The sequence below is a fragment of the Trachurus trachurus genome, assembly GCF_905171665.1.
Source record: "Trachurus trachurus genome assembly, chromosome: 9".
Lineage (NCBI taxonomy): Eukaryota > Metazoa > Chordata > Actinopteri > Carangiformes > Carangidae > Trachurus > Trachurus trachurus.
In genome coordinates, this window is record NC_139895.1 from 25,947,869 (window position 1) to 25,973,221 (window position 25,353).

Consider the following 25,353-nt stretch of genomic DNA (forward strand, 5'->3'; position numbering starts at 1 on the left):
TTGATCTGGTGAAACAAAATCACTTGTCTGAACTTCCAAAACTGTGTTCGTCTCAAATGTGGGGTTTACTTTTAATTTAGCAGACACAAACACCCCCAAAACACAAACATGTCTCAGACTAAATAAGGCCAGCAATGTAAAAGGAAACCAAAATAATACGCAGTAATATGCATACTCCCTAGGGGTAACAGGCGAGTGTGTGAGTGTGATTGGAAGAGAGAGAGAGAGTGAGAGAGAGAGAAAGAAAAAGAAGGGATGATAGACAGCGGCAAGACTTTCCATCAAAACAGTATTAAAGTGGACTGAGAGTAAAAATAATTAGAGGTTGGACTGGTCGCATGTGAGCCTGTCCGCTGCAGACAAATATGAAGCAGATGTTGACATGGGAGCTTTGCAGAGAGGAAGAGGGAAAGCATGCAGGAAGACTAGCAGTTCTAATCCAGTGATAAACAGCTGAGAGGGATACACAGACTACAGCTTTGACCTAGTTCTCAACTTTTGGTGGATGGAGTCTTTTTTTCCCCCTTTTTTTTCTACTTTACTACTCCCTTAGGGATGACTGTCCACATGCTGAAACCAAAATAAAGAAGTTAAAAGACAAGCGAGCCAGGGGGTTGAAATCCACAAGAATAGTTTAGAAACGTTCCTTTACACAGTCAAAGGGAATGAGTGAAAGCAGCTGAACAAGGTGAATTCCAAGGGAAGCAGGTATCTCCGGAGAACAGAATTTAAAAGTGTAGGCTTTTTCTTAATTAAAAACAAGCTATTATGAAAAACAAATGTCAAGCAATAACCTTCTGCAAGTGCAGGCATCAAAACAAATATTTAAAATAGGCTACAACACTAAATCATCCAGGGACATTAACATCATGGGACATTAAACATAACTTAAGGCATATTTAAGTTAATATCAACACACTGCTGAGAAGCCTCTGTTGTTATAGCTATTATTGTTTTTTTGTTTAGAGTCGACTAAAATACAAAGTGGGTAGGAAGTGCTGCAATTTAGCAGCTTTAATTTGCGGACCTGAACGCAGCAGCACTTCTCTAGTGCATTTTAATTAAAGCAAACCAGGGGCACACACTCAGATGCCTTCAGAACAAGATTAAAAGTGAACACATTAAGTTAGTTTGTGGAGGGAGAGATCAGTCAAAGTTGTAAACAGAGAATCCCCACATGATGTGTGCGTGTGTGTGTCTGTGTGTCTGTGTGTGTAGACGGTGATGATAAGCAGCGGACAATCCGAGTCTACCTGTGATGTGTCCAGGAAAACGCTCTTTCTGAACTTCCCTCGCCGTATCTCCATTTCAAGGGCAGAGCCGCGGGCAACGGTGGCTCTCGCTGTTTGATTTCGGCAAAACATCGTCTCTGCTTTCCTGCAACTTCACACACAGTCCCGTGTAGAGTGTGTTAACTGAACTTAAAGTGAGCGCAAAGGCAGGAAAACTGCTTCGGAAACTGCAGAGCGTAGATCCAGGTGGCACTAAACGGCCCCACCGGCGAAAACTCCCGAGAGATTTAGGCAAACCCCCCTCCTCCCGATTCAAACACTGACGCTTCCCTCTGATGTGGGAGCTGAGACTGAAACCAGCAGTCCGCCAGCAGGAAAACATACACACAGAGAGAGACACCCAGGCAGTCTGTCTTCACAGCGGACTTTTTTACTTTTCCAAACACTTCGCGTTGTCCGTCCGACAGTGACACGGTGACACCCCATGTGGTGCAGTTAAGACCTAACTTTGCCCCGTCCTGTATCCGGAGACCCCTACTGGCGATGAATGGCGTGTACTCTGCAGGCGTCTACTGTTGCAGTGTCTCAAGTTCCTGTTTGAGGCCTGTCTATGTAATTCAGCAGGGATGAAGCATAAAAGCCACATGTGTGTACAGCACCACACATTAATTTAGGCTACTTATTTATTTAAAGGCCCGTAGTATTTTGGTAGTATTTTTTCATTCAAAATATGATTCAAAAGAAATATTTGAAAGCAACTTTTTCCAAATATATAGGCTATAATTTTTCAAACATTTTTCACTTTTTCCCCCCACCCTTACTCTCTGTGTTTTGGCCTTACAGACAATCAAGTAGTTTCAGGGTTTTAAAAATGATTTGAAAAGACTGTAAGACAATAGGCCTATTAGTTGCATATCAAAGTTAGATCTGCCTGTGTTTTCAATGAGTTACAGTTTATGCACAAAAGTAGGCCTAATTTACAGTTTGCAGTCTGTGGGGTTCAGTTTGACTTGTTTGCAAAGTTTGAGGTCTTCACTAGTGTGGTTTAAGTGATGTCTGACCTGCCAATGTGCCTTTAAGTATGGATTCGTGGGTTAATGAAGTTATAGCACATGGTTTCTAGAGTCCCATGCACAAAACAGATACCACATTAAAATAGCTCCTTGACTTGAGAGGGCCATACGATTAAGTGTGCAATGTGCCCTATGAAATTATTTTTTGCTACCCTTTGGGTAGGCTACTATTTAATAATGCCAATAATGTAGCCTACTTAGGAGTCAGTAAAGTGGGGGGCACTGGCTTTGCTTGCATGGTATACCATTTCATTTACGAGCATCTGCACCGGAGCACAAAGATCCAGCAGGAATGTGAATCACACTCCGTAGCGGCACCAGGACTTTACTGGACCTGCTGTGAGTGGAATTCTTAAAGGTCAGGGGGTCACTGAAATTCAGTCTCACCAAGGCAGAGGTTGCAACCATGGAGACAGTGATATATACAGTGCCTTGCAAAAGTATTCATACCCATTTTGTCACATTACAACCACAAACTTGAATGTAATTTACTGGGATTTTGCATGATAGACCAACACAAAGTGGTCTATAATTGTGAAGTGCAAGGAAAATTATACATGTTATGAAGATTTTTTTTACAAATAAAAATCTGAAACGTGTGGCGTGCATTCAGCCCCCCTGCATTTGTGTCGCTGCAGTTACAGCTCCAAGTCTTTTGGGGTGTGTCTATACCAACTTTTTACATCTACAGACTGACATTTTTGCCCGTTCTTTGCAGAATAGCTCCAGGCGAGTCAGATTGAATGGAGAGCGTCTGTGAACAGCCGTTTTCAAGTCTTGCTACAGATTTTAGGATTTAGGTCTGGACTTTGACTGGGCCATTCTAACACATATGCTTTGTTCTAAATCTTTCCATTGTAGATCTGGCTTTATGTTTAGAGTGGTTGTCCTGCTGGAAGGTGAACCGCCTGACTCAGGGGACTGAATACATTACATACAGATTTATATTTGTAAAAAAAATCTTCAACACCATTTATCATTTCCCTTCCACTTCACAATTATGTGCTACTTTGTGTTGGTCTATCATGCATAATCCCAATAAAATACATTTAAGTTTGTGGTTGTAACGTGACAAAATGTGGAAAAGTTCAAGCGGTATAAATACTTTTGCAAGGCACTGTATGTCAGCTGGGGAGTCCCAGTCTTATGACGCAAAGTAAAATCACTCAATTTAGGCCCATTAAAGCACATGGTATACAGATAATACATTAACTGTTATGCTGTTATTTTGCTGTTCAGTCTATTAAATTTAGGCCTAAAGTATAAGATGCTGATATAACAGATGTGCCTGAACACACATGAACTCAAATAAAATAGCAATACCACTGTAGAGACACACCCAACGTATGTGTCAAGCTTTCAAAATTTTACTGAAGTAAAACATGCAACTATATTCATCAAAATATAATTTAATATCTGCATGTAAATTACACTAAACTTAGATGTGCAAAATGACTCATTTCTTCATAAAGTATAATATATTAGTATATCAGAATTATTTATGTTCTCCTGTGTGCATAACTTTAATATTGCAGCTTGTTAAGGTCAATTTTAGCTAATTAATATCCTGTTCAATAATATATCTTATTATGACCTAAAGTAATCCATTAAGGATTAATTATTAAATCATATATTTTATTGCATTGTATCACAGTCAGAATCTAAGCTAAGCAACTAAAGTTACCAAATAAGTTATTAAATAAACATGGGCTAAAAAATAGCAGCATCAAATAGAATACATCTACCACAAGTTTGCACAGTGAGTAAATACACTAAATTGCTTTCCACCACTGCCGACTGATACTTGATAATGTTAATTTTGCCCAAATTATTGTAGTGTCAAAACTCTCCTCTCATGCACTTGTACGTGATACCTCGAGCAGCTCAGTATTTGTACTACAAGACCAATTTTATTGGCAAGAAAGCCAGTGTTTAACAAAACTAGAATGATTTATTTTTTACGCACTTTGTGACTGCAACCCTGATCTCCTGTATCACTCGATATCATCCAAATAAAGCATGAGTCATCCAAGAGAAAAACCTAAAAGCCTTTAATAAGTTAAAAACCTTTCATGAATCAAGGCTGGAAACTGGTGCAGTGTAACTGTGAGCTACTAGGCTACAACATAACAGAGTTGATTAATTTTGGATAGGCATTTAACACTATCTGGCACCACAGTATCGTTATGTGACCATGAAGATGTTTTGTTCATTTTTTTTTGACTGATGCAGCAACAGATTCTGCAGTCTGTTTGTCTGCCAATCATAAAACCTAAATTTAGGATCTGTTTGCAGTCTCTTGTTTCAGAAAAAGATATAAATAGTGCCGTATTATTTCCCACACTATGTTTCATCCAGATTACTCAACAGTTTGGTGTACCATCCCTTCTGTAAACAGAGGCTCACATGCACTTTAATCCAGTGATTGGACACAAACCAAACTCTCACCATTTATCCTCAGAAGTTTTCCTGTCTGAAACAACACTTACTCCTCTCAGTTGGGGCTTGTGGTGTTTGCACCACAATCTTAAAAATATAATGACGACTTTAGTTCTGCAGCGAGTGTTTGGTGCTCAGTCTCTATGGAAAAAGGGAAAGGGGCTGCACAAGCCCCTTTCCCTTTTTCCCTTTTAATCTCCCCCCAAGTCTCTTATTTAAAGGCAGTGTGTTTGTTGATGTTGGGAGCTTGGGTAAATAGCTGAAGGCGCTGTAACTCACGCAGCAATGTGATCTCACTTGGATGTCTGTCTGTTTCCTAGAAGGGACTATGTGAAATGCAGATTATGTTTACATGCCTCATGCTGCCCTGGTCAGTAGGGGGTAGACAGTCACAGAGGGGAGCAGTGCTTTCCCAAGCTAGGTCTGACCCCTCTTTAACTCCTTGCTGGGCTCCATCAAGCCCTTTGGGCAGCTCAGTTTGCCGCAGCCAGGCAAGCAATGGGCTTATGTGCAGGCTTTTGCTGTGGCAGATTTTCAACCCATGTGTGTGCAAAAGATAGGTCTGGTTTATCACCCCTCATTTATAGTGCATATTCTATTTGTACAGCCTACCAACTACAGGCACTCCTGTTACCATCCCTCATTTCTCTCCTGTTTTCTCTCCTTTGCCCAAAAACCATGCACACAAAACAGGGAACAAAAGGAAAGTGACTGCTACAGTGAGAATCAAATATAGCAGTCAACACTGACGCAGTGGGCTATAAAATGCCGACCACAGTCAATACACAAACAAAAGGACCGCTCTTCACTCAGAGAGCAATAGCTATGGAGCAGCTGGAGGAAGATCACATGGTACAAAAAACAGGACACAATCATGCTGTTACAATCCCACCACAAAACCCTATTTTGTTTCCCTCTTTCATACCCACACACACACATATAGCGTATGATCAATTGCCCACTAGTTTAGAACGAGAAGCGTGGGTGTATGTAAGCAAGCAGTAAATCACTAGTACAGAAAATGTACAGAAACTGACTTTCTTTTCATGGAGTGGAAGTGCTACAGGCTCAGCAGAATGATTGTGGTTGTTCCAATCCAACTGTAATTACATGTGGTTTTCTATAGTCTAAATTTAAACTTGCATACTGAAACTGCAATCATTGCACTGTTGTTCTTACATTATTAAACCTGAAACATTCCAGCATCAGATTTCAGAGCAGCTCAGCAGGTGAACAGACCCAGCGTTACTTGTATGGTATATCAATAAAGTAATGAAATATAAATAGCTGTCTGTTTTCTCAGACACACGTTAGATTTGCAAGGTTGAGTTTGTTTTAGCGTAAAAGACATGAGGACAAAATGGATTTGAATGATCTTAATATGATCTTGGTGTCTCAGTGATTTTTTCTCAAGAATCAGTCTTTATCTGCACAACCGGCCCAATCCGTCATGCTGTCTGCGGCTTAAACCTTGCCTGCTATCACCCTGAAATGTGCACCCATCTGATGTGAGTTGAAAAACATTATGATAGATGCGATCCAATATTGGGTGGTGGACGAGGAAACACTTCAGGGAGCCAGAATGCTAGAATGCAAGGCATATACTGGAATGAGACTTCAAATTAACTGTGTGGAATGCTCCTGGGAGACTGAAGCAGGAGTCAAGTCTGGCTTGCAATCAGATCCTTGGAATGGCAAGAGAAACAGGTATACAGCTACCACTATTAGAAGTGGAGGTTGATCCTCTGTAGAGGTTTAAACCATGCTATGATGTATTCATGACACGTTCTCCTATAATGTGAATACATTATACTAGTCTGACTTCTACTGGACAATACTTGCCATTACAAGAATACAATTATTAAGTCTGTCAGGCACACATTTCTATAAATGCTCTAATGCAAACAGACAATGCAACCTCTTTTGCTAATTACCTAAATAAATTAGAAAAATGTGTTCATAATGAGTGAAAATAGTGCCTGTAATTACAAGCACCTACTGATTAATACGTTTTTATTTTACATCATTGTGTCTCAGAAGTGAAATACACTGCACAGTAAAAAAAAAACCAATATCAAGCCCGTTACCAAGGGTGCTCTGATAGCCTTTATTTAATCCTTTATTTAATCTATTTACAAAGAATACAAAAGTGTTTTCCTTGAACTCAGATGAATGCTCTGTTCACAGCATGTACACACTTAATACACAATTAATTTCCTTCTTAAACGAGGATGACATCTTAAGTTGATCATTTCATTTGTGATGCAGTTTTGTCCAGCTGGCAGCTTCTTTGCGACCTTGTTTCAAACCCTGTCATAAAAAAAAACAACAACAAAAGGAATGCGATGTTAATGGAGGTCTGCTTTTAAAAATCAAGGACTTCTTCCTATAGTGAACCTGTGTGCATTTCTTAAAATGGTCTTCTGGCTAAGAACATAACAAAATCAATTTCACCATAAAGGCAAAAAGTACCCAAATGACCACATACGCCTACTTCTCTTCTCTACAAAATCTAAGAGACTGAGCCTGTAAGTAAAAGGTGTAAATCCATTTTCATAGCCCGTAATAAGCCAGTTAAACTCCATGCACATACCAGGTAGTATCCTGTGTGATATCCACTCATGTACCAGGAGATGAGCACACTGCCCAAGGCCTCGTCGTCCACCATGTCAGGGCTCATCGGTGGAGGTGGAGGGATCATCTGAGGCAGAGACATCAACAGCAGAGCGAGTGTGATCAGACTGTAGATGCTCGAGTCTGATGATACTTGTCAATCACTTAACGTGCTACATAGACAGTTTGTTTATCAATTTACCAGCTGGATGGGCAAATGCTGCCTCTATACATTTGGACTGCAGAGCCCAGTGCTCAGATAAATCATCATCCAATGTGGCTTTTGCATTTGTAATTAATAGTGTATACTAAGTAAGGCACATTTCCAACTCACTGGAGGACCAAAAGGCATCATGGGAGGCCAGGAAGGAGGAACAGGCCCATGATCATCAGATCGCCTGCTTCCCCTTGGCTAGAGTGCACAAAAGGAAAAAAATCGAAAAAACAAACACTGATGTCAGAATTTACAATTTACAATAGTTACACAGCTTCCAAAACCTCTATTTAAAGTTCAGTCTCAACAAATCTTCACCAATGGTAAATGTCAACTCAGAGATGTTGTTCTTTATATTCCATTTTATTGTTTACATTTTATTTTACCATTACATTAGCACTAATTGGACTGAACTCTGCACTTTAATTCCAAGCCGTAATTTATGAAAACAGTCAATCTCAATTTTATTTTGTATTCACTGAATAATAAAAGAAAAACATATAAAGACTTTCTTCTTACCTGTCTGAAGGCATGCATGGGAGGTGGGCCGGGAGGAAACCCAGGGAAACCAGGAGCCCACATAGGAGGATGGTCTTTGTGAGCCTTGGACTTTTGACCTTTATTGTGTGGCTGTTGTTTGTGTTGGTTTGGTGTGGTCGACCTGTCACTCTCCTCTGTTGACGACTCTGCCTCTTTCACCTTAATTGCAGAGACAAATTTAATCAGCCTTGTGTTGCCATTTTCTTTTTTTGATATCTTGGCATACATTTTCTCTGGTCACTTTTGTACAACACTTAAGACTTAAAGGGATAGTTCACCCAAAATTGAAATTTCACTCATTATCTACTCACCCTAATGTCGTCAAATTTGGACGAACTGGGAAGAGGACAGACCCTGGTTCGTCCAAATTTGACAAACCGGGAAGAGGAGCTTCCGCTACAAAACAAGCTTGAAAAATAGACTTATTTAATTTTTTTCGGGACAATTTCGCATTTCGGGGCTTCAATACAAGACGGACATTACATACGGGCAGCATGGAGGTATTTGGATGTTTTTTGGTGTGTCTTTTTGTTACGAAGACAGTTGGTATCCATTTGCAACCGTTATATGGACATGCACTGCTATGCCGAGACCCCCCGTAACTCAGAGAAGCCACGGATAACTCTGAAACTTCTCCCAGCCCTTAGTCGACATGAGGGCGAGTAGATAATGAGTGAAATTTCAATTTTGGGTGAACTATCCCTTTAAATAGGAAAAGTACTTGTATTAAATAATAATATAATACTGCAGCAGGTAGAGAATATTACATCATTTTAGAATGAATATTACAAATTAAAAGAAAAATTAAAATAATAATTTAAAAAAAGCGATTTGAAATTCTTAGACGTGACAGTGAAAGAACAGTGCTATATTCTGATAGGCTGCTGTTAAAGAGTCGGATGGATGGTGAGATGAAGGACTTAATAATAATTCTAAAGTAGCAATCATTCTTGAACTGCAGGTATAGCAGTTTACTGCTGCAAAGAGCCGCATGGTCCCACATGGTCCCGACATTAATGCCTGAGTGTGGGGTCCAGTGGTCACTATGGAGTAAGGTGCAAGTGATATGCTAATTACAGCTTCATCCTAGAACTGGTTGTGAAATAGAAATCATTTTGTGAAGTTCATTGCATTCCAGGTATTTATATTAAAATGGACTGAAGAGATGAAATGTACATCACCTTTAACTAGTAAGAGTGTAAAAAACAACAAATTCACTAATAAACTGTGCAGCTTTACCTTTACATTTGTTTCCTCATCAGCCTCAGAAAACTCTGAAAGAAGGTCTTCAAGGTTCTGCTCCTCCTGATTGCCGTAGTCTGTATAAACAACTACACACATGCCCCTCTCCTCATCTATGGAGGAGATGGTGGCTGTATAGAGCTGGCCATCCTCTGACCAGTAAGCACAACATGAGTCCCCAACCTGCCACTGTGACAGACAAAGTGTAAATGTTAGTGCAACGATACAGTGCAGCCTGGCTCCTGATCTGAAGTGAACTAAATTCAGAATTACAAGAGTGGATTAACCAGTTCCAACACACAAAGACTAAAACTGTCTAAAATCTATGATGCCAATGTATACATAATCACTGAAAAACTGTGACGAATGACGAAACCCTGAAACTCCATATACATATACATATATATATGTATAATATATATATATATATATATATATATATATATATATATATATATATATATATATATATACGAATTTACACAGAATGGAGTACTATAAAAAAAGAAATACAGCAGTAGAAAAAATAAGAAAATGAATTTGGAAATATGATGAGGAACAAATGAAACAATAAATAGGGGAAGAAAATATAGAGGGCAACTAAGAAATAATTATGGATAAATAACCAAATAAATTAATACAAATATATGTCATGACAGCTGTTGAGAACAAATTTCCATATGGGACAATAAAAGCTACGGTATACCTCTCAGATGGTAGCACAACATTAAATTACAAACATTATAATTATATTTTTTACACATTTCCCCCCCAAAATATGTCTATTTTTTTGGCACACAGTACTTGTATATTAATCAGAATTTTTGAGTTTCAGTTACAAACCACTTTATCTGGCGGTGCATTTGTTCTTTTCCTGCTCTGGTTCTTTTTGTTGTTTTTGCGCTTCTTTCCTGGTTGGTTTTTCTTTGAGGCTTGTGGCTCTTCTTCACCTTTGAGAGCAGTCTGTCAAACAAAGCAGCATCAGCAGCACGCCATGAGTGGAAGACATAACATGAGCATTTTTACACACCTATACAGTGAAAAGCACTAATTTTACCTTGAAAGATGCAACTGCCTTGTCATAAGCTTTTATCAGTGCTGTGTCATCCCATATGTCTGAATCATCACTCTGAAAAAGAAAACAGCAGATCCAATTTAGTGACCAGGGTTAAAGCCATTCCTAATTAGTCTTTATTTATGGGAAAACAAGACCGATAAAACGTTAAAGGTTGTGGGAATTGTGTAGATGACTCGATGCCCTCGACCTGTTTCTCAGTGCACCACATGTTTGCAGGCATCTGACCTGACATGCTCACCTTTGCATTTCCTGCAGTGTACAGGATGCTACAGGAGTCAGAGTGCTAGCTTTGTGCAGCTGACCTAGCTAATTAGTGTTGTTAAGCCAAGATGTTGTATAACAGGAAGACGTTACCTCGACTAATGGCATCAGATACACCGAGGGTCTCTAACTTCACCCTTTATGTTCATATTCTCTTTGTTTCCCAATTTAGCCCAACTCAGCGATGGCTTGTAGCTTAGCCTTCTAGCTCCCCATCTCCACCAACCCTAAAGCGCCTTGAAAAACTACACAAATGCTGTCGCCTGAAGTTCACTGGTGTAACGTAACCAACCTGTCCAGCTCCGCGGGCAAACAACACGTCTTTGCATCCATTCGCCATGTGAAGATGCGCAGATTTCGAGTGCTAATAGCTAAACAAGTAACGACCGACGTGCGTCTGAATCAGTGACGTACTACATGTGTACGGCGGTGACGTATATATATTGCGACGCTGTGGTTGGCTAGGCAACGACTGTAGCTAGTTGTCCACACTTCTCCGAGAATCGTAAACAAAACAGGTTGTTGTGCAGTATAGTCGAAAGATATTGTTATTTCCACCGACCAGGCAGCACCGGAGGTAATAGTGTCGCTGCGTGACCCGCGGACAATGATCGATTCCTCTCTGACTTCTTTGGGAGCAAAAGTTGTTGTCGCTGCGTCCAGCGATGAGAATCACCCCCCAGAAAACATCATCGACGGGTGAGTGCTGCTTCTTCTGACCAAACCTGTGTTGGTTGCCACACTGAAAGTTGAAGACAAAAGTTGGCTTCGTTAACTCTGCCTATATGAACCCATCAATGACAACATTTGATGTTTGTTTGTCCTTTTCACCTAGAAACACTAAAACTTTCTGGATGTCGACCGGCATGTTTCCCCAGGAGTTCATCATCCGCTTTGCTGACTCCACGAATATCTCTGCTGTGACAGTGGACAGCTACAATGGTGTGTAGGCTGTGATAGTATCACATATGTTGCCGTTTAATAAGTTGAGAAATCAAGTAAAGAAATGCTGTTTTAGCTATGTGTTGACGTCCTCCATCACAAACTGCAAACGCAAACAAGGTCACTAGCATAAATTAGAAGAAACTAGTCAACAAACTATTTATTTTTGATATGCGGTAATCCAGTTTGCAGCATATATTAAGTCTCTCCTCGTTAACATAGTTAACATTTTCAATTCATGATTGACATCAGTATTCAGGAATGACTAGTTTCTCCAGTGGGATACCCATAGAAATAAGAGAATTATGTAGAGGGATTTGATGTCTGTTAGTTAAATGAAGAAGATACTAGATACTGATAAATAGTAGCATCCTGGATCACAGAAAGGTGTGAGTGCGAACATATGATCAAAACAAACAATGCACTTTTCTGCATTGTACATTCATAGCAGGGCTTTGAGCTGTTGGTGAACAATGTCTCAAGGTGAATAGCTGTGAAATAAGTCTATATAGAAAATTTTAAAGTTTTGTTTGTGTGTAGAAAGTGAAATAGATTTGGAAAAAGTGCCATTGCAGAGCTCCATGTTACCTCCAGATCACGCTCTCACAACAGCCTCAGGGAATAATAAGATGAGATATCAGAGTACAACAGCGGAGCATAAATCTCTGAAATTATTCCTTTGAGAGATTTGCCAAGACCATGGCATTTTCCAATTCCTACAATCTCGAGTGGATTCTGCTCTTCCTTCAAAGAGACTCTCTAAACTTAAGTTTTGAAGAAATGGAAAAACCTTTAAGAGGAATATTTAAATTAGCTCTAATTTGATCAAAGACTTGATCAATTTAAGAATCAGAGATCAACATGCCTGTAAAATTTCACAGGTACCTGGAAACCTACTCCATTAAACCAGCACTGCTCATATGTTCTGGAAAAGTCGGGATTCAAATAACAGAGGGAATATTTAAACATTTCTTCACATCCCTCCAAACCAGTGTGTGTGTTATAAATAACAATACTGTTGTTAGGCGAATTAAACTATGGCACTATAAACTAATTTGCCATCATTTTGAGCATCAAGTTGAGCTGATCAACAGAGTGGTAGACTGGGCTCAGATAAACCTCCCAGTTCCTTTGGCTTAGTACATAAGAGATCCTCACAATGATGTTTGTTATTCCAAATATAATGACTGATGATGAAAAATGCTGTGGTGATTAGATGGGAGATTTTGAAATGAATAATTTAATTGGCAATGATATTCGTTTTTATAACAATGATTCTCCCACAGCAGGAAGTTGGCACAAGGGTCCACAATGATTTAAATCAGGAGTGATGAACATACCTAAGTGTTAGAGACCCGTCTCTGATATGTGAGGAGAAGACTGCATGGGCATATTCGGGGGAATATTGGAGTGCAAAGCAAGGATTCTCGTAGTTTAATTTCATAAATCGACAGAGCACTGAATGAGGCCATAGCCCTCAGAACTGCCAAAATTAATTTTTCAGGATTCCTTAGATACAGAAGAACATCATCCAGGAATATAGCAATAACACGGTTTCTTCATCCACTGTGATCCCATTTATGTTGGGATTAGTCCCGATGACCTCGATCAATGTGAACAATAAAGACGACAAGAGTGTTCCCTTGTCTGTTTGCACACCAGAGAACCCTCAGGCATCAGGCTGTATTGATACAGGTTATTGGATCTAAAGAAGTTTTTTCTATCTACCGGTATCTATTTTATATCTTGGGCTTTTTTTCATGCCTTTATTGTGAGAGACAGGAAATCAAGCGAGAGAGAGAGAGGGGGGGGGGATGACATGCAACAAGGGGCTGCAATGCCTATGCCAATGCCAACATGCTGATGTGAAGCAGATGTTTATACCATCTTCACCATCAGCATGTTGGCCTGCTCAGCTAATTTACACAAATAATAGAGGACAAATAGGGGTGATGTGAAACACATACATTTTGGTAATTTTTGGTGCTCATGAAAAAGTAGGGGAGCACCAAAGTGATCACAAGTGATTCTGAAGCTGGCTTGAATACATGTGTCCAATTTCTTGGTGATCTGTCGAACAGTTGTTGACCAGAGTAGTGGACGAAGACACGTTTTGACACATCTAACCAGATCTCACAAAAACTGAGATTATAAGAAAAGAAAAAAGGTTCAAAGAAAATTTTACCAATATGCTAGTTTGTGTAGTTTCAGTATCTGATTCTATGAATATCTTTATGGACACATTTTTTTCTTTTGCAGTTAAACTTCTTAAGATAGAAAAGAACACATCACAAAACACGCATCAATTTGAGACAGTGACAGAGAAAGGTAAGGGGGTAATTTGTGTACAGCATCTATTTTCATTTTTGGTTTGAATGATTGCATACGGGATTAACAACCTGAATTTATATTCATTTACAGAGTTTGAACAAACAGAGGGACATCTTCAGTCAAACTTTATATCGGTAAGTTCAAATGAAAACTTCAGGTCAAGTATTAGTTAATAGAATCAACAGGTAAAATAAATAACTGTCTTTATTTTCTCTTTCAGCTTAATGGATGCAGTGCCACTCACCTTCGTTTTATCATCACCACAGGTTATGATCACTTTGTTTCAGTGCACCGAGTCAATGTACAAAACTGACACACTTGATTATTGTGAATTAAAATTGGTTAATTATTTTTTATATATACTATATACACTTTTTGTCATTATGTAATTTATGTAAATATGAGTAGATGTCTCTGGATGCTCAGACTGTTTTGATAAGGGACCTACAGACTGATACCGTGACACTGACTCCCTCATGGCTGGTAGTGTAGCAATATTCCATAAATATGTAAGGCACATTGATAATATAAATATGTGAGGTACAAAGTATGGCTAAACAACATTAATTTTATTGTATCATTCTTATCAGTGAAGTTGGAATTGCAGACAAAGCTTATGTTTATGCTTATTTAATGTTATGGATTCACTTATGGGGCCTTTTATCCCACATTCTACTTGTTCCTGCTAATTTCACAAGCTGATAGTTGGCAAAGCTTCAGAATAAAAGAGTTGGATTGTGATGAATGGCAGAGTTACTTACAAAGGAAGTTTCTCTCTGTGTGAGAGATAGAGTTAATTAACTAATTTTGAGCAGTGGGGGCTTAAATTGGCATCATTGCAGCCTCCCTCCCACCTCCACCCCCATGAGCAGAATCTGACATCCCCATAGAATTGGGGAACCATGGGCAAAAGCAGCTGGGGGGTTGGGAAACCAGATGGTTTCCAAGCCAACCGGAGAGCTTATAAAGACTGTGGCCCTTTTCACACAATGTGCTCAAGCAACCTCCTGTACTTACATCCTCCACACACACGCACTCAACGCACAAGCACCGACTCCTGTCTACCTTCACTGCCATTTCAACTTGTCGGTAGAAAAGGGTTCAGCAGTGTGCGAGGACCCTTTGGGACTCCCTCCCCAATTACTTTGCTGACTGTGGAGGAGCTTGGGGATTTGCTGAGGCTGTGTTTGCTGTAGCTTGGTCTGCATGCAAGATTCTGAATAAACCAATAAAAATATGAAGTACATGCCTGAATAACTAGTCCCTTGATATTTTAGAGCAACTAATTGCTTAGGGGTATGGCTAGGATATAGCACATTTGAGTATGTGCGTGTGTAATGAGGAATGAGGGCAAGGTAGAAACTGATAGACTGTTATTGACTCATCTATTATTTATCAGTAGGAATATGTATTATAATGTTAGAGGTGAGGGTCGAGTCATGCAGTGTGGCGCAAGCTCCCATTTCATAGGAGAACAATCATTTATTGCTATCATAGAACAACTTCTGAATTTATTACATTTGTTTGCTATTAATATGTAAGCAGAGATCCCTCTTGTATGGTGAACACGCGGTTTGCAAATGCGCCTCCCCATTACTAATGAATTCAGGCCCTTTTGTGCTTGACTGTCAGCCGATCAGGGGAATCACAGCAGGATATGAGTGCATTATTATCATGTCACTGCAGGGCAGGGCTAAATTATCACCCAGTGTCGTCTTATGGCTGCCTAACTGCTGTCCAATCACACTGAGACATCTGCTAGACCACAATGCTGTATGTTCAGCTGAGCACATAAAAAGAGATGGTATATCATAACCTTTCCAGAAATCCTGGCTGCTACCACATGCCTTAATTGGCAATTGAAAAAGATAAATGGAAGCAAGTTTAATAAAATTTCTTTCAACTCTTAAAAGCACATTCGAAATAAAGCAGAGGAAAATATAGCAGCAAGGATTCCTGTTTATTATATGCCTGTTGTATAAGTGTAGGTGATGTCTCCTATATGGTTATTCTGGGGAAGAAATCCCCCCACCCACCCAGCTCTGTTATTTTCTTTCATGTCAAACCAATGGCTTTGAATTTCTTGTTATCTCTTCCGTGTGGTCGTCCTTTCATGTCAGTGACAGAGCCACACGCACTGACAATGGGCCTTAATTTGATTTCAGTTTTGATTTCGTCCAATCAGCTTAGTTATGACAGAAGCTGAGCTAGAAGGAGCTGCTGTGTGAGGAAGGAAACACTATCAATGGGCTGAAATTAGATGATTAGACGAGAGAAGAAAACAATCTTCTCATTATTATTTTAGCCCGAGAGGAATTGAGAATCATAATGAGGGACTGACAAAGAGTGCAGTTGAAAACAGCTTTGAATAACAACATTCGTGTTTATTTTCGTGTTTAGTCCGAAGTCCCATGCAGCAAACGTATGTGAAGCTGTGTTTTAAATAGTAACAAGATTCTGAAATTGCTTTTTTACTAATACCTTTAATCCAATACCTCTCTTGTTTATTTAATCAAGTAAGTCAAGTATTCACCCATATACAGTACCTTCCAATGTGAGGTGCATTCAATGACAACTTGAGTAATGAGAAGAAACAAACATTTGGTGACATTTTAACACATTCACCTGCTTTTGTCTTTGTCTTCTTTTGGCAAAAAGAATCCCCATGAATGATTGTGTCTGCTGAGATGAATGTGAAATTCAATTTTTTTCCCCCAGAAAACAGCAAAAGTGTTTGAGGGAGCAGTGATGCACAAATGACAAATATTTTCTGCTTTTCAAAGCACCTCTATGTTTTCACCCTCGCTTGTTTTTTGGTACTTATTCCAAATCTCAGCATACAGACTCATTTACTGAGTTTTTTTTTTGCTCAAACTCTGCAAGTTACTTTAAATTCGTTGTGTGAATTGAATTCCAAGATTTTTTCACCAGTAACATTGCTGCGTTACCAACCATCCCTCTGCTTCTTCCCTTTTTCATCTATTTTATGTGCTCAGGCCCAGAGTAAGGGCTGTAAAACACTTATCAGATACTTGAGTTCAGTACCTCACCTTAGAGTTCCACTCAGTCTGTCCGACTCCAAATCTCTCCTGACCTGCCATGGTCATGCAGTGTAATGGCAGGTAGCTGAGCATTCTCAAGCAGCCTCATTACAGAGATTGCCACACATTCCTGACCAGAGCTGTGTGTGTATGCTTCGGCCTGGTAGTCTACACGAGCCCCTGAGTATTGAGTGGGTGTAGTAGTTAAACTTCTGCCTCACACACTACTTTGCCTATGTGGGAAGTGGAATAGCTCCAAAATTGTAGAGCCAAATGACCGGAGCTGATACTTGTCTCCAAGTGGAACAGTGCCAGCTAACTCTCATGAAGCTATTACCAAGAGACCACCTTTTTACTTTTGGTTCTCTCTTAAATATTTGCTTTTATTTTACAATATCTATCCCCCTTTAACCTCTCTCTTTGTCTCCAAATACACACACCACAAAGTGAATCTCAGAGTTTGCATTTGTCTTTGGTATGACAGTTGCTGTAGTAAATAGTGTTCTGTACTATGTGCATTAACATGACATATTGATAGCATAATAAATGTATTATTCTCTGTGTAGTCTAGACATTGGACCTTTACTTAAACAAAGCACTCACTGTCCTCTGAGCTAAAATTTTAATCCCTGCTTATGTTTGTTAAAAGGAGCCATAGTAAATTAATTAGGACAGTTAGATGTAATCTAATTGCCTGAACCCATTTCAAGTGATTTTTCTCATCAAAAATAAATTAATATACTGTATGATCAGTGGTGAGATGGTTATTCCTGAATAGCTACTTCAAAGTGTCTTAGTGGAGTTGTATTTACTGATCATTCAAATCTCCTCATTAGTAGAGGTATTTAAAGTTTTACAAGATTTAGAGAACAACAAAAAAACATGCAGATCTAATAAAAATATATATTAATTACACTCATATCTGTTTACTGGTGAAAATATATGACAGCTGAAAGTGATTTTAACATGTATTTGTGTTGGAAATGGTTTACAACTGTTTTTTGGAGAATACAGTAACATAGAAACACAAGGCCAAGTAAATGAAGCTTCAGGAACCTAGACACAATAGATGATAAATCACTGTCCTTTTCTGAAGGGACAGATGTTCAACCACACTCGTGCTTATTGTGTGTCATCGTCAGACATTAATCATGAAACAGATGAGTCAGGTATATTGTTTGGCCTGTATCAATTAATAACTGACAAAGTTGTGCATGAGTTGAATGAGTGATCCTTAGATAATGTGGTAAAAAAATAAAACATTCTCATATGAACATTAAATAACTTTTTTTTTTTGTTGTTGTTGTTTTTAAACTTTTAAAGAAGTACTAACAGTGTCATCACAAAGAGCTAAGCATACAGTAATCTCACTGTTTTTCACGCTCTCGACTCAAAAACATACTAAATGCATATATTAAATAGACCTTGAACACTAACAACAGTGAGTGAGCTCCAGTGTTTGCAGTGTTGCATGTGACATTTACATACACAAGTATTTGTGGCACCAAAACAGTTCAGTGACAGTATCAGTTCTAGCATGTGAGTGAGTGCTCCCATCAAATCTCTGTGGCAATAACATCGTCATATGTTTGTAACCCTGAGCTGTAGGTAAGGTCCATGCCTAGCTCTGTCCGGCTCTCCAGTTCAGAGGTCAGCTCCTTCAAGATCCTCTCCAGGTCCTGGTTCTTCTTGTGCATCTGCAGGTAGTTGATCTGGAGTTGCTTCTGGTACTTGATGACCCTGTCTTTCTCCTTGTTCCACGTCTGCTTCTCCTGCTCAAAGTTGTTGGCCAGCTTCTCCTGAGCGTCCTTTTCCTCCCTGAGCTGCTGCTTCAGTCTCTCAACTTCACTCTGGAGTTGGTCGTTGGAGATGTGTTCCCTGTTCTCCTCGTGACCCTGAGCAGGGGAGTCTGAGCCTTGGATTAGACTCCCTGAAGCCTGAGTCTGGGCATTTGCCTCAAGTTGCAAACTGTGTTGCTGCCTCTGCTCTTTGGCAGTGGCCAGTTCCTGTTTCATTCCCTGAACGTCTTTCTCTAGATTGCCCACTTTCTCTCTCAGCAAATCAGCCTCATTCTTCTTCCGCTGGAGTTCATTTTGGCAAACCTGAATTAAAAATGGAAAATATTCAGACATAGGCAGCAATTAAGATGATTATCCTGACTGATATAACAGGCCTAATCATGCAAAGTGTCAAATAAACTCTCTAAAAGTAGGACTGTGATTATATATGTCTTCTAAAACAAGGACATTGAAAGGTCTGAAGGTTGCAGTTGAGTGTAGCACATAATAGTAGGTATAATTCCCAACTAAAAGTCCCTTCATCTTAAAAGTACTGTGTGGGTATTTAATTCACAGCACTCTTTACTTGAACTCCATTGTGCAGTGAATTGTCATTAAATCACCGACAGACTAACCTCGACTTCTATAGTGCGGGAGTGGAGTTTGTCTTCATTGTCTTTATTCTGTTTTTGGAGCATCTCCATCTTGGCTGTGTTCTCCTTCAGTGACACCCTCAGGCTGACTATCTCATTCAGCTTGTGGCTGATGTCCGCTTGGCTGTCTCTCAGCTGCTGCTTCAACAGTGAGATCTCGCCTGTCTTCTGGCACACCTACATTTGGACAGAGGCAATTTTGAAGGTGAAACAGTGAAATATTTTTGGCAAACAGGGGGTTTTGATTCAGTAAAAGCAAGTCATGTTCATGATGTAACGGGGCAGCATTGTGAACTACTGAGGAAAATGGGAAAGTTGATATCTCCCACTCCTTTATGATGCATTTCAGTTTCTTCTTATAGGCATGATACAACATTTTGGATTTTTCCTCTGGTGATGGAAAAATGCCATGTCTCCACACCCCTGCAGGAGGGGGGTACCAGATTGTGTTGTATGTTGCAAGGTTTCAAATCGAGCTGATCTCACACATGTGACTCATGACTGACCTCCCACTGAGTTTCCTCCAGTGTTGGAGCCAACTGTGTGCTCGCCGTTTCGTAGGTTTTCAGTCTGAGCTGAACAAGATCCTTCTCTTGGGTTAACCTTGAGATGTCTTCCTGAAGCCTCTCCTTCTCTGCCTGTACAAGAGTTCATTATTAATTTCACAAAATTGTGTGCAAGGTGTCACCTGCTTATGGTTAAGCACTGAGCCTTGTGTGATTTATAGATGCATTCACTGAAGTGTTGGCAAGGATTAGGCTCAATGGGATAAAGAACCAGAGAAGTGGAGTTTGGCTGACCTGGAGCTGTCTGACCTGCTGCTGAAGTGCCTGATGGGCTTTTGCAGCCATTTGGGACACTTGTCGCAGCTTTGTGGAGCATCGCTGTTTCAGCCCCTCCATTTCCTCAGCACAGTACTTTTGTCTGTCCTCAAACAGCTGGCAGGTGTCTGCTTCCTTCTCCTCAAAACTCACCTGTTGGGTGAACAGAAATTAATTTACAAAGTCCCAGACAGTTGTCCGTCCAGCTACAAATGAGTGTTACTGATCTTGATCGAGAACACATGCTTTTTTAATTAAAGCTTGGTACCTGTAGCTCCTGCAGCTCACTCTCTCTTTCCAGCAGCCTTTGTTCCAGACGTTCAATCAGTGACTCATCTGTGGTAATGGGAGAGCGAATCCCACCTGCAGTTTCGGAGAGAGGACTTGGCTCATCTGCAGAAAGTGGGGAGCCAGCCCCATTAGCCTTAGACGCCATCCCACTGCTGTTTAAAACAGCCCTGTAGCTACAGTCAAGGTTAGTGCTATTCCCATTGACCCATGAAGGCAAACTGGGTTGTACTCCCTTGCTGAGGCTGTTTGCTGGAGCTGAGCTGCCGTCACTGTGACTGACAGGGCCTGTGGAAGCACTTAGGCTGCCGCTGGTGCTGTGGGTGGGCAGGCTAGACATGGAGTTACGTCCAGAGTCTGAAAGAGTCCCTGAAAGGAAAAAAAAAAAGACATTTGACTTTAAATGTTATTTGTCAGTCAAGCTGAATGATCTGTTTATCACTTTATCGTGTTTTTCCGATAGAGAATATAGGCAAAGACCTGAGAAGGCGTCTTGCTTGTGTCTAACGTCAGGACTCTTTGCTTTCTCGAGAGGACAGAGGATGCGGTCCAGACTGCTCCGGCCTGTCTCTGTGGAGGATGTGCTCCTGGGAATCACAGGCTTGAAGGCAGTGGAACGGACCAATGACTTCTCAGCGGAGGTCTGAAAGAGTGAAATGACACACAGTGAGGGGTGCTCTCCCCTATTTTTGTTTTCATATTCAGCAGCTTCTCTTAGCTGACAGCACAGCAAAAAGAAAATCCTTTTGTACTGTGATGGAAAATACAAACAAGCCGAGGATGAGTCACATTCTGAAACTTGAAAATCATAATAAGGGGCTTTCAGAGAGATAAATATTGTCACGTGGTGGAAGTCTGTACAAATGAAAGGGATAGATGTTTTTTCCAATCATGCCTTTTCATATTAGAAATAGAACCAGTGAAGCATGCAGAATTGCTTCACTACAAGCTGACAGTATTAAAAGCCACACAACCGTAGTTGCAAGTAAAATTCACTAGACTGTCATAATGGAGAAAACTCATTTCAAAGATGAACTTATACTCCACATGCCCCATCTGTGCTGTCCAGCAACGTCACAGGCAGTACCATACTTCCCCTCCTTTCTGTCCTCTTTTCCTCCCTTCTACAACCCGCATCTCTCCCCCATGTGCTGTCTGAGGGGAAGATGAATAGCTCCTCTCTGTGATATTAATAATATGAGCTACTGCTGAAGTGGAAGAGGTAAAGCTTGTGAGCTCAGCATTCCTTCTCACTGACTTCATGACTGGGATGCCTTTCGTTGTTTTCTCTCTCCCTCTCTCTCTCTCTCTCTCTCTCTCTCTCTTTCTATCCCTTAAACTCTCTTTGGCCCTCGATCTCTCTCTCTCTCTTTTCTCCTTTATTCTCTGCTCTGTCTCTTTTAAAGCTGCTTCCTATTCCTCTCCATTCCCCCCTTCTTGCCCCAGAGGAATAAAGACCTATTGAAGGAGTCTCCGTTTGCTTTCATATTCCTGGCACAGAAATGACTTCTCTGAGAAGATCAAGGCATTCTTAGGTCATTAATCTGGGAGGGGGTGATTAATAAGATGGGAAGGTTCAGTACAGGTAATATGGAAAGGCTGCTACCTATTAAACCACCTGCCGTGCGTGTTTTATCCTCAGCTCCACTGTGAGGTTTTCAAAGTGTCTTGCAGTTATGCAGTATTTTTTTAATGATTATAACAAAGACCATAGCAATAGTTTGTGTCATATTATACACAGTAAAGGCATATAATCGCAGTTCATATCTAAATCTTAAAGGTATGATTAAGGAAAAGCACTTATCCACTTTCTTGCCAAGAGCTGGATTAGAAGGCTGTTGCAATATTGCAGCTTCATGTGAATAATGGACCGGAAACAAGGCTAAAAACCTCGCCTGGCGCTGTAACAAAATTTGCTTCATAGCACATCTAAAGATCACTAATTAACAGTATATCTTGTTTGTTTATCTGTATAAAATACAAAGTTGTAAATTGTCAATTTGCCATTTTTCACGAGAGTAGCTACTGTAGGCCTATGTGCTTTGTTGTGAGCGTTGACATATTGGAGTCTCTGTGTTGCCTGGCAACTGCTATCAGTCAAGAATTAGTAGGCTACTTACAACACAGAGCCTCTGAAACTGAAAAATATTGTTTTACACATACAGTGTAAGTCTAGTCTTTACGCTAAAATGCATATTCACCACATACATGTCAGTTTGCTATTAATCCTGTTGTGAGAGAGCCTGAATGGATATTTCCCCAAAATGTGAACTATAGGCCTACCTTTAAATTCTAATCTTGTGTCTTGGGTAGAGCATGAAAGAGGAAATTGTCATTTCACTCACCCTCTCAGTCATTTTCCCTGACATGAGCAGCAGCTTTGGTTGCAGTCGCCCATCTGATTCCCCGTCTCTGTTCCCTCGGTCCTCCATTGATCCTCCTCTTTGATACACTGACCTCGGTTTATGGCTCACCTTGTGTGAAACACGATAAACATTTGATCTAAGAGCAGTGCAATGTATGTTGTTATCTAAATGTGACACGAGGCATGGATTCTCACCTTGATGTAAAAAAAATCCTCACTTCGTCCTGACCTGGAGTGGGCGAGGCCCTTCGAGGGATAAGTGGTGGATGAGGAGCCCTGAGTGAAGCCGCACTTCAATAACCCGTCAAGGCTGCAACCTCCACTCTTTCTGTGATGGTTTGTTCCCTTTTTTAACCTATGTTCAGACGCCTTGCAGTGCTTGCTGTTTAGGCTGTTGCCGTTGATGAGGCTGCTGACACTACCCATGATCCTGCAGGCATAGATGAGCACGTGGTGGGGCTTGAAGTCCAGGTGGTCAAGTTAGACGGAAGAGATGTGAGGACACAAGTCATGACCACAGAGATGTACAGTCAGGGGCTTCATCTGCAGATCAAGAAAGGTATGTCACATAGTTAATACAAAGAAGATAAGCACTGATCATGGCGCACATCAAATTTTCATGGAAGGCCAAAGTCATATAGTAGTTTCCTCAGATTTTTTATCAATTTTCTAGTGTTGTTTAATTTTATTGTTTCTCCCTGAGTCCAGACGTGTTGTACTGAAGCAGGTGTGTTCACATTTGCAAAACAAACAAAGCAAAGAAACGTCCGTCTTGGCATTCTGCCTGGCTTTGTGTGTCTAGATTTATGGCTCAACCATTGAATTTGACAAATATCCCTTTGGGTGCCCTTCCTCTAAACAAACTGCCAGTTACGCTACTTACTGCCTGCTCAACACTTGGCAAGTGCTACCATCTAACTAACACTGTGTGATTATTTTGTATTTGCCGTTGCACCGTTGAACATTGTATAGACAGACCACACACAGAAATATTCCAATTATAATGATGTGATGAGCTTAAATTGTAAATGAATAAAGACAGGGCGGAGATATGTTAACATTATCCTTTACAATCTGCAAAGATATTAAACAGAGTTACTAGAGATGCTCTCTATCCACTTTCCCCACCTCTGTTTTAAAGGCGACCAGACCTCAGATGTTGCTATAGTCATGATCTCTGAGCCACAGGGGAAAACACAGAGAGGCTCCACAGTGGCTGATCTGGCTTGTGGGCTCCTCTAACCACCTGGTCCTCAGTCTTTAACCATTTTATAACAGCTACAGCAACAAAGCCTGCGACTAATGTGCTGCTGTAAGTCACGTTAGTGTACATTGCATTTGGCTTGAGACTAATCCATAATTATTGGTTGCATGATGTTAGAAAGGAGGCAAATAGCTGTCAGTGTCATTTTCTTATGAGGTGTTTGATGAGTGAAGGGGAAAATGCTAAATGAAGGAGCGAGCACTGATCAAGTCTGTCACTTTTCATCACCCAGAAAACAAGGATAAGTTAGATGAGACATGTACAAAATAGATGTTTCATGATGAGGAGAATTATGGCAGCAGAATTTCAGGGGGACACTAAGTGAGACAGAGCAGCATACACAGACACAGAGCGGTGGTTAAGACAGAGGAAGAAGCTGACAGAGTATTTGAGGTGAATAGAGGAAATAAAAGACTGCTGTAAATTGCAAGAAACCTTCCAATCATGAAAAGAAAATCTTCTAGCACAGCATCAGTTTAGATTTTTTTGTTTCCCAGAATGAAATTCAAAGTATATTCTGCAAAATAAACAACTACTGATGTTGAGTAATGGTGTATGATGTTGAATTTGTACCTTCACGAGTACAAAGCAAAGCATTCCCCAGTGGCACTGATGTAAATAGTCTCTGACATGACTGTGACTGCCTCTACTCCACTGTGCTTGGATGTCTGCCACTAAATCCAAACTCCAGTCTTCGCTATCACTCTCACATATTAGCGTCCACTACTGACATGGGACCGAAGTAATGAGACAATAGATTTTACTTACTGCCAGGTCAAACCAAGCATCCATCTTTAGAAGGCCTCTGCAGAGTCATCCAGGCAGTCATGGAGAAACCGAACAGGCGGGCATGTGTGTGTCTGTGTGTGTGCACGGCCTTGAATGAACCAGCAGCAAATGCAGAGCTCACACTATCACCGTGGCCAGGAGGGTCTGCTAACTGTTCTGTGGAGGGGGTGGGTCTTCCTGCTTTTCTAATCGGCCTGTGCCCAGCTTTGCATTGTAACTGACATGTAAATTCAGCTGTGTGTGTGTGTGTTTTGGGACCTCCCGCTCCCCCCCAGGGGAGTCAGTGTACAACATGTGCTCCCATAGAACTGGCGTGTGCCGCTCAAGTGATTAACTCACGGCCTGCACAAAAGATCTTTCACACCCCCCCCATGCACCCCCTCCTCTCC

The 25,353-nt window shown here is 40.5% G+C and overlaps 3 protein-coding genes across 3 annotated transcripts; 1 reads left to right on the forward strand and 2 right to left on the reverse strand.

Moving 5' to 3' along the window:
• Positions 1 to 6,833: 6,833 nt before the first annotated feature.
• On the reverse strand, positions 6,834 to 11,131 carry smn1 (survival of motor neuron 1, telomeric). The gene is made up of 8 exons (XM_083978878.1): positions 10,985 to 11,131; positions 10,411 to 10,482; positions 10,197 to 10,316; positions 9,351 to 9,542; positions 8,091 to 8,270; positions 7,692 to 7,769; positions 7,338 to 7,445; positions 6,834 to 7,054 (listed from the first exon to the last, which is right to left on the reverse strand). Exons 1-8 carry the CDS (start codon positions 11,030 to 11,032, stop codon positions 6,998 to 7,000), a joined length of 855 nt encoding a protein of 284 aa, XP_083835004.1. The 5' UTR covers positions 11,033 to 11,131; the 3' UTR covers positions 6,834 to 6,997.
• A 48-nt stretch (positions 11,132 to 11,179) lies between these two features.
• On the forward strand, positions 11,180 to 14,774 carry hspb11 (heat shock protein, alpha-crystallin-related, b11). Its single transcript, XM_083979737.1, has 5 exons — positions 11,180 to 11,391; positions 11,528 to 11,634; positions 13,894 to 13,962; positions 14,056 to 14,099; positions 14,186 to 14,774. Exons 1-5 carry the CDS (start codon positions 11,300 to 11,302, stop codon positions 14,276 to 14,278), a joined length of 405 nt encoding a protein of 134 aa, XP_083835863.1. The 5' UTR covers positions 11,180 to 11,299; the 3' UTR covers positions 14,279 to 14,774.
• Positions 14,775 to 18,562: 3,788 nt separating this feature from the next.
• lzts1 (leucine zipper, putative tumor suppressor 1) lies at positions 18,563 to 23,337 on the reverse strand (the record flags this gene model as incomplete). Its single annotated transcript, XM_083978672.1, has 8 exons — positions 18,563 to 19,108; positions 19,420 to 19,614; positions 19,944 to 20,075; positions 20,238 to 20,411; positions 20,527 to 20,915; positions 21,027 to 21,189; positions 22,892 to 23,020; positions 23,107 to 23,337. 8 exons carry the CDS (start codon positions 23,335 to 23,337, stop codon positions 18,563 to 18,565), a joined length of 1,959 nt encoding a protein of 652 aa, XP_083834798.1.
• Between the last annotated feature and the right edge of the window lie 2,016 nt (positions 23,338 to 25,353).

What these genes read in the sequence shown, in the direction of transcription:
- smn1 (XM_083978878.1), bottom strand. Translation starts at nt 11,032, where the DNA reads ATGGCGAATGGATGCAAAGACGTGTTGTTTGCCCGCGGAGCTGGACAG. An exon ending in ATGCACCGCCAGATAAAGTG is followed by an intron (nt 9,543 to 10,196) that starts GTTTGTAACTGA and finishes TGTCTGTCACAG; the next exon opens with TGGCAGGTTGGGGACTCATG. An exon ending in CCATGCATGCCTTCAGACAG is followed by an intron (nt 7,770 to 8,090) that starts GTAAGAAGAAAG and finishes TGTGCACTCTAG; the next exon opens with CCAAGGGGAAGCAGGCGATC.
- hspb11 (XM_083979737.1), top strand. Translation starts at nt 11,300, where the DNA reads ATGATCGATTCCTCTCTGACTTCTTTGGGAGCAAAAGTTGTTGTCGCT. An exon ending in CCAGAAAACATCATCGACGG is followed by an intron (nt 11,392 to 11,527) that starts GTGAGTGCTGCT and finishes CTTTTCACCTAG; the next exon opens with AAACACTAAAACTTTCTGGA. An exon ending in TGAGACAGTGACAGAGAAAG is followed by an intron (nt 13,963 to 14,055) that starts GTAAGGGGGTAA and finishes ATTCATTTACAG; the next exon opens with AGTTTGAACAAACAGAGGGA.